Raw genomic sequence first — 15,066 nt, 5'->3', positions numbered from 1 at the left:
ATTTCAAAACACAATTCTACTCATTCCTTTCATCTTTAATAACTGTTTCAACCCACTTCAATACACCTTTTTTTTTGCTCTTTCGAGTTCTTCAGAAGATGTCATAATAGAAGGTGAGAGTAGAAATACATCCCAAGGATGCCTTTGAGACATTTTGATTCTAATTTCTGTACCAAGAGCTCTTTATGAGGTCACAGCATTTGTTTAGTGAGAATTAATTCATTGGTCACTGTTCAGTGCATTTGCAATTGGCCTCAAAAGGCCTTTTCCTCTTTGTGAATTATCAACTGCTGGGAAAAAAAACTGATTTTCCTCTTAGATTTTAATCCTGCATCAGATACCACTTACTTTATAGATTTTCCACACTTAGCAAATTTTAGATATCAAAATTTCTTGGTTACCCTCTGTTACCCCAGCCTTTAGAGGGGCAACACGTTGTGACGTGGGAGTGGACCTTCACAGAGGACAGCAGGCAGCAGCTTGGTGAAACGTGGAAAGCTTTTTATTATCTGACTCCAAAGGCTTATATACATTTTGTACAGAGGGCTAAGATTGGCCCAAGGAGGTTACAACCTCCTGACTCCATTGGTCAATATGACCATCAGTCAAGTTCTCTCTCAGAGAACAAGAATGCAAAACATAGAGATAAATTCTAAGAATACTATATTGTTTACATGAAGCAGCATGAGAAGCTGCTGCAAAGAGTCAAACATTTGAAACCAAGAAACTCAGGGACGACATCCCTCAGCTACCATATTTCAACCAGTTGTGAGTGAATTTCCATAAAATCCTGTCACTTCTGACTCCTTTCAAATCAGTTCCAAACATCTTAAACAATCCAGTTTCAAACTCATATTTTGACCTTTAGCTAAAGATCACTGTTGGACGAATATTAGCTTTTGCTTGTCCCTGAGGTAACAAGGAAGCATTTTGGTTATCCATTGCAGGCTTGCAGAAAATCATCTGTTGCTTCGCGTATCTGTCTCTCAGGTCAGCTCAGCGTCAGCTGAGCCACCTGCTAGCTGTGATACGCCCAACAGTACCCTCGCGTGGGTTTTTGGCTCCGCAGCCCCTTTGCCTTAGCTGTCTCGGCCGTGGTTAGAAAGAGGGGACACTCCGGAGGCTCAGGGAGAAAAGGTTTTATTCGGGTAACTCAGGGGGCAGCCCCTGGTTCCAGGCCTGTGCCTCTGGGGAGTGACCCCGGGCCTCGGTTACAGGGGGTTTTTGTTCCCCCAAAATCTCAGGGGTGGACACAAGTTACAGAGACCAATCACACAAAGCCAGGTGGGTAAGGTCAAAATGCAATACACAACATTAACAAATCAGGTGGATTTGGGATGTGGCCCTGGGAGACTCACCAATCCCTGTCAGACACCTCTCCTGAAGGTCTGGGGTCTGGGGGATGGTGGACATGTGGGGGAGAGGTACAATGGGATGGGGGAAAACACAATAGGACGATCGAAACCCAGGGCAGAGGATTAGAGTTGTCTTGGCAACTCTTATCAACCTCTGATAAGCACATTCCAAGACAGTAACTTTACCTGGCTAGGGTTAAAGTCCAAATCACATCAAACCTACAACTAAGAAACTTATGATACTATTCCAGCACCCCCACACCTCCCCCTTTTTGTTTTATTTGTGTCACTGGTCTGGAGTGTACATATCTGAGTCACACTCGCTGCTGGAGTCAGAGTCTGGTGGGAATTCGATGGCAGGTGTCACTGAATGCACTGAGGGGGCAGTAGTGGGGAAAATTGCATTCATGATCAGGCTTTTGACCAAACCAGAAGCAATGGCTACAATTAGGATGATGAACAGAAACAACAGTCCGGTTTTGATCCACGAGCTGGCGATGTTAGAGAGTCCAACACCTTTGAAGAGGTTATCAAACCAGTCCCATGTTTCTTGTTTGATGGACTCGACCATTCCTCGCAGCTGCTGGATTGATGTTTTGATGATCTCAGCCTTAGATGATAAAACTCAGCAAAAAAGGGTTAGTTAAACAACCATCGAAAACACTCCTCTGGGGGAAACAGCTCTTCTGCTTCCCCTTCATGACAGAAAACCCAGGAGGGAAGAGTAATTGGGCTGGGAGGACTTGCCTCTGGGCCCGCATCCTCTTCCTCCTTTTTCCTCCTTCTCCAGGAGGCCACAGTGACCTGGGGTACTTTCATTTCTGAACCCTTGGGAACATAGGGTCTCACATTTCTGGAGGGGATCCACCGCAAACCGGTGGGAGTGGAGACGCAGGCGTATCCACGTCCCCAGGTTACTAAATCATGGGGACCCTGTATTCTCAAAGTCTCTGGATCCTTGACAAGGACCTTTGGCCTTTCCCGGGGCTCCAACTGTGAGCTCCCACGGAAATGCCTTGTCACCGGCGGGTTCATGGTTTCAAAGGAACAGTTAAGAAAATTTAACGTGAACAAGGCACGGGCTAGTCTTACAGACGGTGGCTCAATCTTGAGAATCGGTTGCTGCTGGCTGAGGACTCTTTTGAGGTTCTGATGAGTCCTTTCTACAATCGCCTGGCCTGTCGGAGAGTGGGGGATCCCAGTTTTGTGTTCCACTCCCCATTGTTGCAGAAAACTGCAGAATTCTTTGGACCTGTATGCTGGACCATTGTCTGTTTTCAGGGACTTTGGGATGCCCAGGACAGAGAAAGCCTGGATGAGATGCTTGATAGCATCCCCAGCCTTCTCCCCTGTGTGGGCAGAAGCAAAAACAGCTCCTGAGAATGTGTCCACAGAGACGTGCACGTATTTCTGCCTCCCAAAGGGGGCAAAGTGCGTGACGTCTGTCTGCCACACTTCACAACTGGACAAACCACGGGGATTCACGCCTGTGGGCATGGATGGGATGGCATACCTGTGACATTGCGGACAGCCAGTCACAATCGCTTTGGCCTGGTCACGGGTTAAGTTGAACTGCCTGACCAGACCTGGCGCGTTTTGATGGTGAAGCTGATGACTGATTCTGGCTTGCTCAAAACGGTTTGGCAGAGGGGCTACCTCCACAGGGGCAGCGAGAGCATCGGCTCTCCTGTTTCCCTCTGCTATGAAACCTGGGAGCTCTGTATGCGACCTGGTGTGCATCACATAAAAGGGTTGCTTTCTGTGGGAAATCAGTTTGACCAGCTTGGAAAGCAACTTAAATAGAGTGACATTGGAAACCTCCTGCAGCACAGAATGTTCTGCTCTAGAAACTATCCCTGCAACATAACTTGAATCTGTTACCAAATTGAAAGGTCCAGGGAACGTCTCAAATGCTCTAACGACTGCGGCCAATTCAGCGACTTGAGGCGATCCTTCCACCTCAGCAACCTCTGATTCCCACCGCTGAGTGAGAGGGTCCCGCCAAGTCATAACTGATTTGTGGGACTTTCCGGACGCGTCAGTAAAGACGGTTAGAGCTGCTTTAAGAGGCTCCTTGCTTTGGACACTTTTTAACTCCAATCGAAATTGGGCATCCGAATTGAAAATTTTGTGGGCAGGCCGATGAATAGAAATTTGACCAGGGTAGTTATCTAGGGCAAACTGCAGCGCTTCGTTCTCTTGAAGCAGATGCTCTAGCATAGCTTTTGTAATTTGACCAGATTTCAATTTGATTGGCATGTGAATGCACCCAAAGTCACAACCAGCCAGTTCCCTAAGGCGCATTCTGGCTTTCCGAATCAGGTCAGCCATCAATTCTTGTGGCTTTGTCATTCTTTTGGTCCTGTGGTGGCTCAGAAAGACCCACTCTATAATAGAGAGAGGATCTTCTTTGCCTTGGACCTCCCTTGAATTTTTGAGGGTTTTGTTGTTCCACTGAAAAATCATCCCATGGAGATGTGGCAGCTTTCCTAAGATGATGAAACGAAAGGGCAGGTCAGGTTTGCATTTGTTGGCCTGTCTGGTGGACAATGCATGTTGAATGTTATCCAGTGCAATTTTTGCCTCTGGGGTGAGGGCCCTGGGTGAACTCAGTTCAGCTCCCCCTTTTAACAAATTGAAAAGGGGGGCCAGGTCTTCGGTAGAAAGACCTAGCCAAGGTCTCACCCAATTCAGAGCTCCACACAGCTGATGGACATCTGCAAGGGTCTGAATTTGGGTTTTGATTTCCAATTTTTGAGGAACAATAGTCCTCTTCCCAATTTCCAGCCCTAGGTATTTCCAGGGTGGCATCTTTTGAATTTTGGATTCCTGTAGTTCAAAACCTGCATCAACCAGTGCAGCCACGGTGAGGTCAAGGGCATGTGCCAACAGGTCATCTGTTGGTGCAGAAATCAACACATCGTCGAAGTAATGCTGGATTATCACTTGGGGCACCGCTGCACGCACAGGTGCGAGCAGGGAAGCAACATACCTTTGACAGATCACTGGCGAAACTTTTAAACCCTGCGGAAGGACTCTCCACTGATACCTCTTTCGTGGAGCCTCTCGGTTCAAGGTGGGCACCGAGAATGCAAACCTTGGGGCATCATCAGGATGGAGGGGAATGTGAAAGAAACAGTCCTTTATGTCAATTACAGTCAAACTCCAGTTTTCGGGGAGCATGCTTGGGGCAGGCATCCCTGGTTGCAGGGATCCCATGTCCTCAATTACCTCATTAATTTTGCGGAGGTCGTGGAGGAGCCTCCACCTGGTCTTATCTGCTTTCTGAATGACAAACACTGGAGAGTTCCACGGTGAAGTGGTCTCTTCAATGTGGCCCTTTTTCAGCTGTTCTTCCACAAGCTCATTGAGCGCCTTTAACTTCTGTTTAGAAAGTGGCCACTGCTCTATCCAGATTGGTTCATCTGACAGCCAATTCAGTTTCTGTATAGGGCGCTCCTCAGTGACCACTGCCTGAAAAACCTTTGGAGGGTCAGGAATGTTAATCGTGACTCCCCATTGGGACATCAAATCTCTTCCCCACAGAGGTTCATCAAAATCCAAAACAAATGGGCGTAGCGTGGCTATTTGCCCGTTTGGCCCTTCAATTGTCACTGCCTTTTTTGACTGCTTGGCTAGTTGCAAGCCTCCAATACCATTTACATGTTTGGCAATGTCCTGCAGTTCCCAATGTGATGGCCACATCCTTTCTGGGACGACCGTCACATCAGCAGCTGTGTCCCAAGCTCCTTTAAGGAGTTTGGATTCCCCACTCATAGAAAGCTTACAGAAATCTTTTGGCCTGTTTGAGCCTATCTTTTTTACCACAGCGACAGTGGTGTCTTTGTCGCTTTCTCCTTTGCCACTCTCTGTGGCACTTTCCTCTGGACTAGTCTTTACTACAAGTCCTTGCACTGCAGGGATGGCCTGGGCAATAATTTGCCCTTTTGCTAGGAAGGTGGGTGGGTTTTCACTGCGGAGCCACACAACAAATCGCTCTGGGTCAGTTGTGATTGTCCCAGGGGCGACCTGTATGTCTGAGGGGGTGAACTTACAGTCCCCGATGACCACAAATTTTGTCTCCACTATGTGCCACGTGCCGGGTTCCTTTGAGACCATGGCTGTTTGCCACTGACTGTCCCGCAGGTGAAGAGGCTCAGCCAACTGGAGCCTAAAGGGCTCATACCTGTCCGCTGTTGTCAAGGATCCTGATGGCTCAGGCAATACTATGTGCCTCGGTTTCCCTTGTTTTGTCAGGTCCTGTGAAGAGAGAGACAAATCTGATTTAGGTGACCTTTTTTCTTTTTGGGTTGTTTGGGCTGCCCGATTGGGATCGTCACGCTGGGCAGTTCCGCGCTCTCGAATCAGTTTTTTGACACCCTGGTGTTCTTTTTGTTCTCCCTCCCCTCATGTTCCCTTTCCTGTTTTAAGAAATTGTCAAATTGTCCCTTCAATGGACACTGATTGATCCAGTGACCGCTTTTTCCACACAGAAAACACTGGCTGTTAGCACGTGCAGGAGCGTTCTTCTTGTGTGGTTCTGGTGTTTTAGGTGTTTCCACAGCCGCAGCGGTGATTTTATGGCGCGTTTTCCCCTCTCTAAGGGCTGGTTTTCTGCAGCGTGGGACGACGGCACTGACGGCTTGTAGCATCTCTTTGAGAGGAGGTGTCGAGCCTGGTTCTCTGGGTATCAGATTTATTGCAGCAGTGCACTCCTCGTTCGCATGAGAGAAAGCCAACTGCTGAATCACTTGTTTCTGTTCCTCCTCTCCATTAAATTGCTGTTCCACAGCTGAAGCAAGTCGCTCCACAAATTTGACATAGGGTTCTTGTGGTTCCTGAAAAATGTCTAAGTAATATTGTGAGGGGCCATCGGGCCGCATTTTCAGAAAGGCTTTGCATGCTTGATTAGCTACAAACTCAAGGACATTTTGGGGAATGTTGGTGGCCTGGTCTGAGGCTGCTTTCCAATCCCCTTCCCCTAACAGGTGGTTTAGGGTAATAGGATTGCCTGCATTATCAGTTGCTGTGGTTGGGTCCTCCAGCAAACCTGGCAATGCAGCTTTCAGCAGTTTTTTCCAAGTGACCTCCCATAGCTCAAATTCCATTTTGCTTGAGAGGCACTTGAAAATCTGCTTCAAATCAAAAGGTACAACTGTGATTCCACCAAAAGAAGTAAACAACAAGCCTTCGAAATAAGGGCTATGTCTCCCATACTCCTTTAATGCCTTCATGAGGTCTTTAACAAGCGTCTGTGACAACGCTTTCCAGGTGGCTACCGTGGTTCCCTGCCCCCTGCTCCTTCGGTATGTCACCGGAGTAACTGTGGGTACCCCATCTGCATTGGCACCCCCGAGCTCCTGCTTCTCTCCCTCCCGGACCCCAGCCACTGCCTCAGGTTCCCAGTGGTAAGCTGGGGGCGGCTTCCAGCCTGCCTGTGGCACGGGCGGCTGTGGCCGTTGAAAGCTTGGAAAAGCATTTCCCAAAAAAGGTGCAGTCGGGGACACCGTGTTCCCGAGTGGGGGGTAGGGCGGGGGCGGTGCCGGTGGGGCTCCCCCTGTGGGAGGTGGCTGCGGGGGGGCGGGCTGGGGCAGGGGCGCCCCGGCCGCGCCGTGGGGGGGCGGCAGGAACGCGGGCTGGGGCAGGGGCGGCGCCTCGCTCGCGCCGTGGGGGGGAGGGAAGGGGCTCCACGGAGCTGTGGGGTGCTGCTGCGGCGGGGGGAGAAAGGGAGGGGGGGCCACGGAGTCCGGTCCGCTCAGCCACTGTCCCGGTAACCCGGCAAAAGCGGCTGCAGCGCCGGCATTCGGTGGGGGGAGGGGAGCGGGCGGCTGCGGTTCCGGGGGGGGGGAGGCAGCAGCCCAGGCAGTCCCAGCACTGGGCGGTCCCAGCACTGGGGGAGGCGCCGGCAGCCCGGGCAGGGGCGGGGCAGCCGGCAGCCTCGGCGGGGGAGGAGGGGCCGGCAGTGCCGGCGGGGGAGGGGCAGTGCCTTCACAGTAGGAGTGGGGTAAACCCCACCCCTGGCTCTGAAGGGGCGGGGGAAGAGGCGGGGGAAGGGGCGTGGGGAGGGGCGGGGGAAGGGGCGGAGGCAAGCCTTGTGAGGAAAAAGGGGGCGGGTACAGGGAAGGGCCAGTAGGAGGGGGCTGAAAGGCATTCTGGGAACAAGAAGAAGGGGGAAGGGCACAAAGAGGCTGCACCTCGTGGCTGCCGCCATTATGGAGGCCTTTTCCTTTGTTCTCTGGGGAGGGGGGGGTCTCTGTGTCTCCCTTCGGGGGTTTCTCACAGCCGTTTTCGCTGCCGGACCCACCCGGGCTAGTTGGGGACTGGCGGTCTTCCTCGGCGAATGAGAAACGGACTCTGGGTTTGTTGGCTGGGGAAATCGGGGGGGTAGTGGGGGGGGTTTGGGCGTTCTGGCCAGCCAGACTGCCCCGGGAGCCTCTCGCAACCCGGCCGTGGCTGCGGGGGGCGGGGGATCCAGGAATTCTCAAAATGCTCGGAGAGGGGGACCCCGGGGGTGCCGGAGCATTTTTTAAAATACCTGGGGGGGTTTTGGGGGTTTTAGGGGATTTGGGGGGCTTGGGCGATTTCGGGGAGGGGAAAAGGGGAGACCTGGGGGGTTTGGGAGATTTCGGGGAGGCCGGGGAATGGGACCGGGGGGGTTGGGGGGACTTGGGAGAGGCAGGGGGAGGGGTATGGGGGGAAGGGACTGAGTGAATGCTCTGAGAGAATGCAACTTTGTTATCTTGCATTCCTGTGATCTCTTTTAAGGCAGCTTTTATTTGCCACGGCCAGAATACAAATTTTGCAGCCAGGACGTCTCCTGACTTCCCTAATTTTTCCAACTTTTTAGAAGCATTTTCCCAGAACCAAATGCTGTTCACTTGGTCCGAATTAACATTCGGAAAATGCAAAAACAAATACCTAATAAACTTTTTCAGTTCCTTTTTTGAGTATTTAACTTTGGCAACAATTAAAACTCCAATTAAACTTTTAAAAACCTCTTTCTGGGTGGTGTTTAGTCCGTTTCCCATTCCGACTAGCTGTTATCCTTTTCCACCACGCCTTCCCAGCAAAACCACCCCCCAAATCCCTGTGGGCGTCCTTTCCTAGGGGTAAGGACTTCCTTCGGGTGGACCCCCGGTCCCCCCCTGTCCCGTCCCTCCTAGGGTTCCCTGAGGCTTCCCAAGCCTCTGTGGTGAGTATCCTCCCCTCCCTTAGAGGAAATATACTCACCAAGCCCTCGGGACACTGGAGACGTTGCTGGGGCAACCACAAGCCGGAAGGGACTCCTCTGGGCAGGAGCTGTTCCCTTCTTCCACCAGGGGTGCTTTTTAGCAACCCCAGTGGCTCCGTGAAATGCTGAAGACCTCGGGACACGACAAGGCGACGTCCTCTCAGAAGGTCTCTGGGTCACAGGGTCCGAGTCTTCCTCAGGCCTCCGTGTCAGCTCCCACGGCACAGCGGGTCAAAAGGCGTCTGCAGGCCCCACGTTGGGCGCCAATCTGTTGCTTCGCGTATCTGTCTCTCAGGTCAGCTCAGCGTCAGCTGAGCCACCTGCTAGCTGTGATACGCCCAACAGTACCCTCGCGTGGGTTTTTGGCTCCGCAGCCCCTTTGCCTTAGCTGTCTCGGCCGTGGTTAGAAAGAGGGGACACTCCGGAGGCTCAGGGAGAAAAGGTTTTATTCGGGTAACTCAGGGGGCAGCCCCTGGTTCCAGGCCTGTGCCTCTGGGGAGTGACCCCGGGCCTCGGTTACAGGGGGTTTTTGTTCCCCCAAAATCTCAGGGGTGGACACAAGTTACAGAGACCAATCACACAAAGCCAGGTGGGTAAGGTCAAAATGCAATACACAACATTAACAAATCAGGTGGATTTGGGATGTGGCCCTGGGAGACTCACCAATCCCTGTCAGACACCTCTCCTGAAGGTCTGGGGTCTGGGGGATGGTGGACATGTGGGGGAGAGGTACAATGGGATGGGGGAAAACACAATAGGACGATCGAAACCCAGGGCAGAGGATTAGAGTTGTCTTGGCAACTCTTATCAACCTCTGATAAGCACATTCCAAGACAGTAACTTTACCTGGCTAGGGTTAAAGTCCAAATCACATCAAACCTACAACTAAGAAACTTATGATACTATTCCAGCACCCCCACAATCATCTTTTTAAAACATACTACTGGAATTGATATTAAAATGTTATAAATGCTAAAGAAACTGAAAAATTCTCCACAAGACACAAACATAATTTATTTTCCTTGTCGCTACTTCTTGCCAAATTATACAGTGTAAAATTCATATAATTATTATTTCTAAGCACTTAGAAATAAAACTTTAGTCAGCAAGAATTTGCCAAGAATAACGTCAAAGTAAACTGAAGTGCCTCATTAACATGTTTTGCTAGAAATTATGGAGAACAGAAAAGAAATAGTTGGCATGTATACCTTGAACATCAGAGCATTATTTTTCATTGTGTTATATCAGATAGTGCAAAGTTCAACCTCAAGGACTGTCTGGAGTAGCCCATTTTGGAACAAGTGTGAAACTGGTTTGAAATCATGCTATTAAATTATCAATGGTTTACTGACAATTAGGAAGATAAATCAAACTGGGTTCCTAAGGAACTTAGCACTGAAGTTCCTCTATAACTTCTCATAAATTTTCTAAATTACTTGAAAAAATAAAGAGAAAAATTTGATCTCTCATATTACAATTGGAGATGATGCCAAGCTGAGAAGAGCTGCAGGGGTGGTGGGGTATTGGATCAAATGGAATGTTAAATCACTAAATCAGGGCTATAAAATCAGAACTGAATACTAGCTCCTTGGCATGGCCATATTCCACAGGTTTAGCTTGCTGATCACCCCAGTAATAGCAGAAAATGCTATACTGGGAAATACAATCTACAAATAAAATAACTTGGTGGCTATGCAGACTATAGGTGATTTCTTTTTTTCACCCATGAAGAGGTCAAAGTCCTCATTCAAGGAGCAGATTGGTGAGAATCAGATGAGGTCAGTAAATACAGATTGTCCACTGCTCATCTTTTTTCCAAACTATTGATGTAACTTCCATAAGGATCTTAGAGCAGCAGGTCAAGGCCCATCATTTTACATGCTCCTAGGAGGCTTTTTGAGCAGGTTCCCTGAGCAGCACTGGACCAGACAGTCCCCAGGATGTTGAGAGGCTTTCCTTACCCTTGTGCCAATAAACCATCTATTTATGGCCCAGAATGTATTGGCTGACCACACATTAACTGGTTATGATTAGGACAAAACTAATGAGTTTTAGTCACTTGAGCCTCATTTACTTTGTCACTTGTCATGGGACATAATTCAGGAGCAAGCACCTGGATCAGAAGGGTTTCTTTAAGTCTTGAACTATTTAATTTAGGGATGGAATACCAAAATGCATTGAAGAAAGCAGAAATAAGTGTATTGATGATCGTGTATTCCAAATGAAACTGTTGTTTGGAACTTTATTATTTAACTTTCCTCCTCAATATCCAACCCTTATTTCATCAAACCCCAGGGGCATTCTCTGTCCATCACTGACAGCATTCAGTCCTGAAGTTTCTAGAGAAAGACAGCTCAAATTTTTCTGAAGAAATTCAGAATATTGTTTTTATGTTTCCAAAGTTTTCCATGGGAAGCATTAAACTTAGTAGAAACTGCTTTCATATTCTGCTCAGGGTTGAGGTATTGGCCAGATTCTCTCTCCTTTTCTACTATTTTGGATGTCCATGTGACACTCAGCAGTCCTGCTTTAGATTCACCTAAAAATGTAACTTCTCCAGGCAGAGGAAAATCCACTGGTTTAGAGACAGCTACTTTGAAGGTATGGTGCTTTTGTGGTCTAAAAGACAAATTTGTCTTTGGTGTCCTGAGGTGTGGATGTGAAATTTGGCTGCAATACCTGCACATCTCCTCCTGTGGTGGCTTTAGTAGTGTGAAAACATGGGCTATGGGGATCCTGCAAACACCTGATTTTTACGTGTTAATCATCAGCAGAGCCCCCTGATTACCATTGATTGGGACTATCTGGAACTTCTAAAGGAAAAGGAGACCTGGAATGATTTAAAGGCATGATTTCAAAGATGAGACATTGTTTTGAAGAGATGAAAATATATCCAGATATTGATATCTACATCCTAGATTTAGGTAGATGTAGATATAAGGCTGCTTCTCCTTATTTCTTCTCAGTATCTCATTTCTACCCAACCAATTAATGTATTAATTAATGTGTGGCCTGTGCTGGATGCTGTAGGGGAAGGTTTTACTGTAGGAACATTGTTTTACTTAATGATTTCTGTTGATACATATTTAAGAAATTTGAGCTATGTTGTCCTTCGTGATCAGTTTTTTTTCTTGAAATAAATTTAAATTATAGAGAAACTCATAGTCATGAATCACTTTATAAACAATCTATTACCAATTCAGCTTTTTAAGATGTATGTTAAAATAGATTTTAATCTACAACATGCAATGATGGCTTTTACTGAAATCTTAAAGAAAGCCACTTATTTGACTATAACAATATATGATATATGCAGTTCCAAAGCTATCCTAAAAGCTGCAACTTTAAACAGCTCAAGAGCAGAACTTAAATTGGAACGGATATGAAGGTACAAAACTTCAGGAGGTTTTAGCAGAAACTTTATATATAGCTGGAGAAAATGTCACATCTTATTTTAGAAGGCAGTGGTTTATTACCTCCCAAACTAAACTGATTAGTCTTTTTTTTACCTCCTTCTTCACACAGTGTAGAATCTTTTTTGGATGGATAAGTGTTCCTTATTTTTCTTCAAATTAAATCAATTTTCCTTCAAAGGTATGTCTAAAATCACCTTTTTTTTTCAGGAAATTTGTACTATAATTTGAAATGTACTGAGGGTATGCCGCTTCCCCATTCCAAACCAGTGCCCATGGAAACACACAGAACTCCCACAGTCCTTCCTCAGTGCTTTTATTCTGTAATGATTTTATCTGGTACCTATTGACTACTGGGACTGGTTTCCAAGTGACATTTTGGAATGCAGTTTTTGCTGTTCCATCTGCAGATGTTCTTCCACAGTAGATGAACAACTTGAAAAATAATAACTGCTAAAATATGCAAGCTGTCAGCTTGGTTTTTACTGTAACTTCATGTAAGATAAATTTGTATTTAAATGCAATGTAATACATTTAAATTATGCCCAAAGACTGATAGCAATCTCATCAAATGATGCAAATAATCATATCATAAATGCTTGATTTGAGTCCAAGGTGGGGAAAGGTGGGGTAAAAATGTTGCTGGATAAGCTAAAAATACTGACATGAGTTTTGAAAAAGAAAACATAAAAAAAAGCTTAATTAAATAAGTGGTATTGGTATTGCATTATTTGTTACTCACAACTTAAAAAATAGCTCTTCCTTTGTGCTTACACCTTTAAGGTCTCATAGCTGTAATGTTTTTTTCACCTGACCTTGCAGAAAATATTTGTCTTAACATACTAAATAAGCTGTGAAAGTACTGGGATTGCAAACAGACCTTTACAAAAGATGCTTCCTTTCCACTTAGTTCAAGGTTAATTCTATTTGCCAGGAAGACAGTAAAAGAAAATCAGTGAGAAATTTGAGAGATCAATGGCAACCACAGAGCCTGTGCACCTCCAGCTCCTCCCATTTGTCAAAGTTGCACCCATTGATAAAGTCAGAATGAGGACAAGATGTCAAGAGGCTCCTTTTTTCATTGCACTCACACATAATAAATCAAGAGAAGAAACTGATATACTGTGAATGTTGATAGAGCAAATTTGACAAACTGACAGATTTTATGCATATGGAAGAGTTATGGAATGATGTACCTTAAACAAAGATCAAAATTTCATGACAATGTTTCTGTTCATTTTTCTGTTGCAGAAGCATTCCTTCTCATCTGAGTGTGGGTGTGCACATATATAAAGTGAGATTAATGCAGTAAGGAACTCTGGCTAAAAACAAAGACAGTTTTAGGGAATAACTTGGAAACAAGTCTGGCTTTCCAAGTGCAGACTTTAAAACTCCTACCTCTCTACAGATTCATCTGCATTTTGTTCTGTGATCATCTGCAGCTCCTGCGTAGTTTTACTTGAATCTTCTTTAGCAGAATTTCCCTCTGTGCTGACTTTGGGCATATCCTCACTGGACCGCAGCTGCTCGATGAGGTTCTGCTGGTGCCAGGTGTGGATGGATCGGTGGTGCACTGGCGTTGGCCCCGACACGGGGGCCAGAATGTTGTGGTGGACAGGGTTGCTGTTCTTCTTCCGCCCATTCCTGTCCCGAGAGTGGCTCTTCAACCTGTTCTGCACCGGAGTCCCTCTGAGCTCATATCCTTCCAGCTGATGGCAGCCCCCGGAGTCGGCGTAGCCCTGCGAGGGGTGGCTGAACCACCTCCAGCGGAGCCTCAGGATCTGCTTCACATCAAACTCTTTCTTTCCAGAGACTGACATTTTTTTTTTTTTTCAGACGAGGGGGGAAAGACAAAAGCCTATTCTTTTAGGAAGGAAATGGATTCTTTGTTATCTCTGTTTCAACTCCTTAAGGAAACACAACGACAGAACAAATAGCGGTAGCTCTCTCCCTCTCTCTTCTGGTTGATACACCGCGAGCTCTCGCAGCCGATGCTGAACTGCTGTTAACTGTATAGGTGGAAATCCATACTGACAGGATGATGAGGTCAGACCTTAAACAAGTAAATCAGCTTAGCACAGGAAAGCAGCAACCATAACACTCCCCAGCTGCCAGGCTTACACGCTCCCAGCTCTATAGCGCAGCTCCCAATATTTAACCCAGCCTCATATGATCCTCAGGGAGCCCGAGCTGCAACTTAAGATGAAGGGAAGCACGCACAAATAAAGTGACAAGACTTTCTATCTATCTATCTATCTATCTATCTCACGGCGTTCTCGATCAAGTCTGCTAATTAGCAACACTGCGTTTAGCAGGAGATTTAGAGAGGATGCTTTCAGGCGGATTTTTGGTGGCAATTCATGCAGCTCGCGCGTTTCCTTAAGGGTTTGCATTTGTTTGTCTTGCTGTGTAAAATTCCTACAAATGGCCTCGGTGTGGTAGCACTTACCTAAAGGAGAGGCAGCGTTTGGATGCATGGTGCAGGACTGGCTGTGCTTTCTCATCTACAGATGGATTTATCAATATAATTGCAGGGGTAGGAGAAGAGAGGCAGGGAGCTCAGGAAAATCGGATATATGCTTCCTGAATGACTGGATCTGTGGAAAACAGTTTCCTGGCTAAGTGCCTGTGTAAACAGCCTTTCCCATCCTGCTCTTGATTTCTCACGGACAGTGAAACACTTGTGGGGTTTTTTTTGAAAACACCTTTCTTTTCTTTCTTTTGATAGCATGTACTGTAACATGTTTTCAGCAAATTTAATAGGGGAGATGTTTTCATTCCCATCCCTTGGTTACCAGGCAGGGCTGTGAGAACTGTTCCCTGTGTAGTCTGAAATAATGTATACAGAATGTTTTCATGTGCAAATTGCAAAGAAATTAATGGACTGGATTTTTTTTTATGTTATATTCTCCCAGATTGGCTACTTATGGTCTATCCAACTGTAAGCAGTGTGCAGAAATTGAAAAAAGCTGTAACACAAAGTCAGTAGAACATGATTCAGAGAGGACCCCTCTCTAACACACCTCTCCTCTCAGACCTTCTGACATTAATTTCCTTTTTCTCTGTC

At 46.8% G+C, this 15,066-nt stretch overlaps 1 protein-coding gene across 1 annotated transcript in view; it reads right to left on the bottom strand.

The window, feature by feature from the left end:
* Positions 1 to 14,533, bottom strand: part of LOC310922031 (kelch-like protein 4) — a 61,372-nt gene extending 46,839 nt beyond the window's left edge. Inside the window, 2 exon segments of the mRNA XM_083882315.1 lie at positions 13,398 to 14,052; positions 14,449 to 14,533. Coding sequence (XP_083738441.1) covers positions 13,398 to 13,819 — 422 coding nt within the window. The 5' untranslated portion in view covers positions 13,820 to 14,052; positions 14,449 to 14,533.
* Positions 14,534 to 15,066: the final 533 nt, after the last annotated feature.

This window comes from Zosterops lateralis (genome assembly GCF_965231275.1).
Source record: "Zosterops lateralis genome assembly, chromosome: W".
Classification (NCBI taxonomy): Eukaryota; Metazoa; Chordata; class Aves; order Passeriformes; family Zosteropidae; genus Zosterops; species Zosterops lateralis.
The sequence above is the reverse complement of the archived record's forward strand: the minus strand, read 5'-3'. Positions and strand labels throughout refer to the sequence as shown.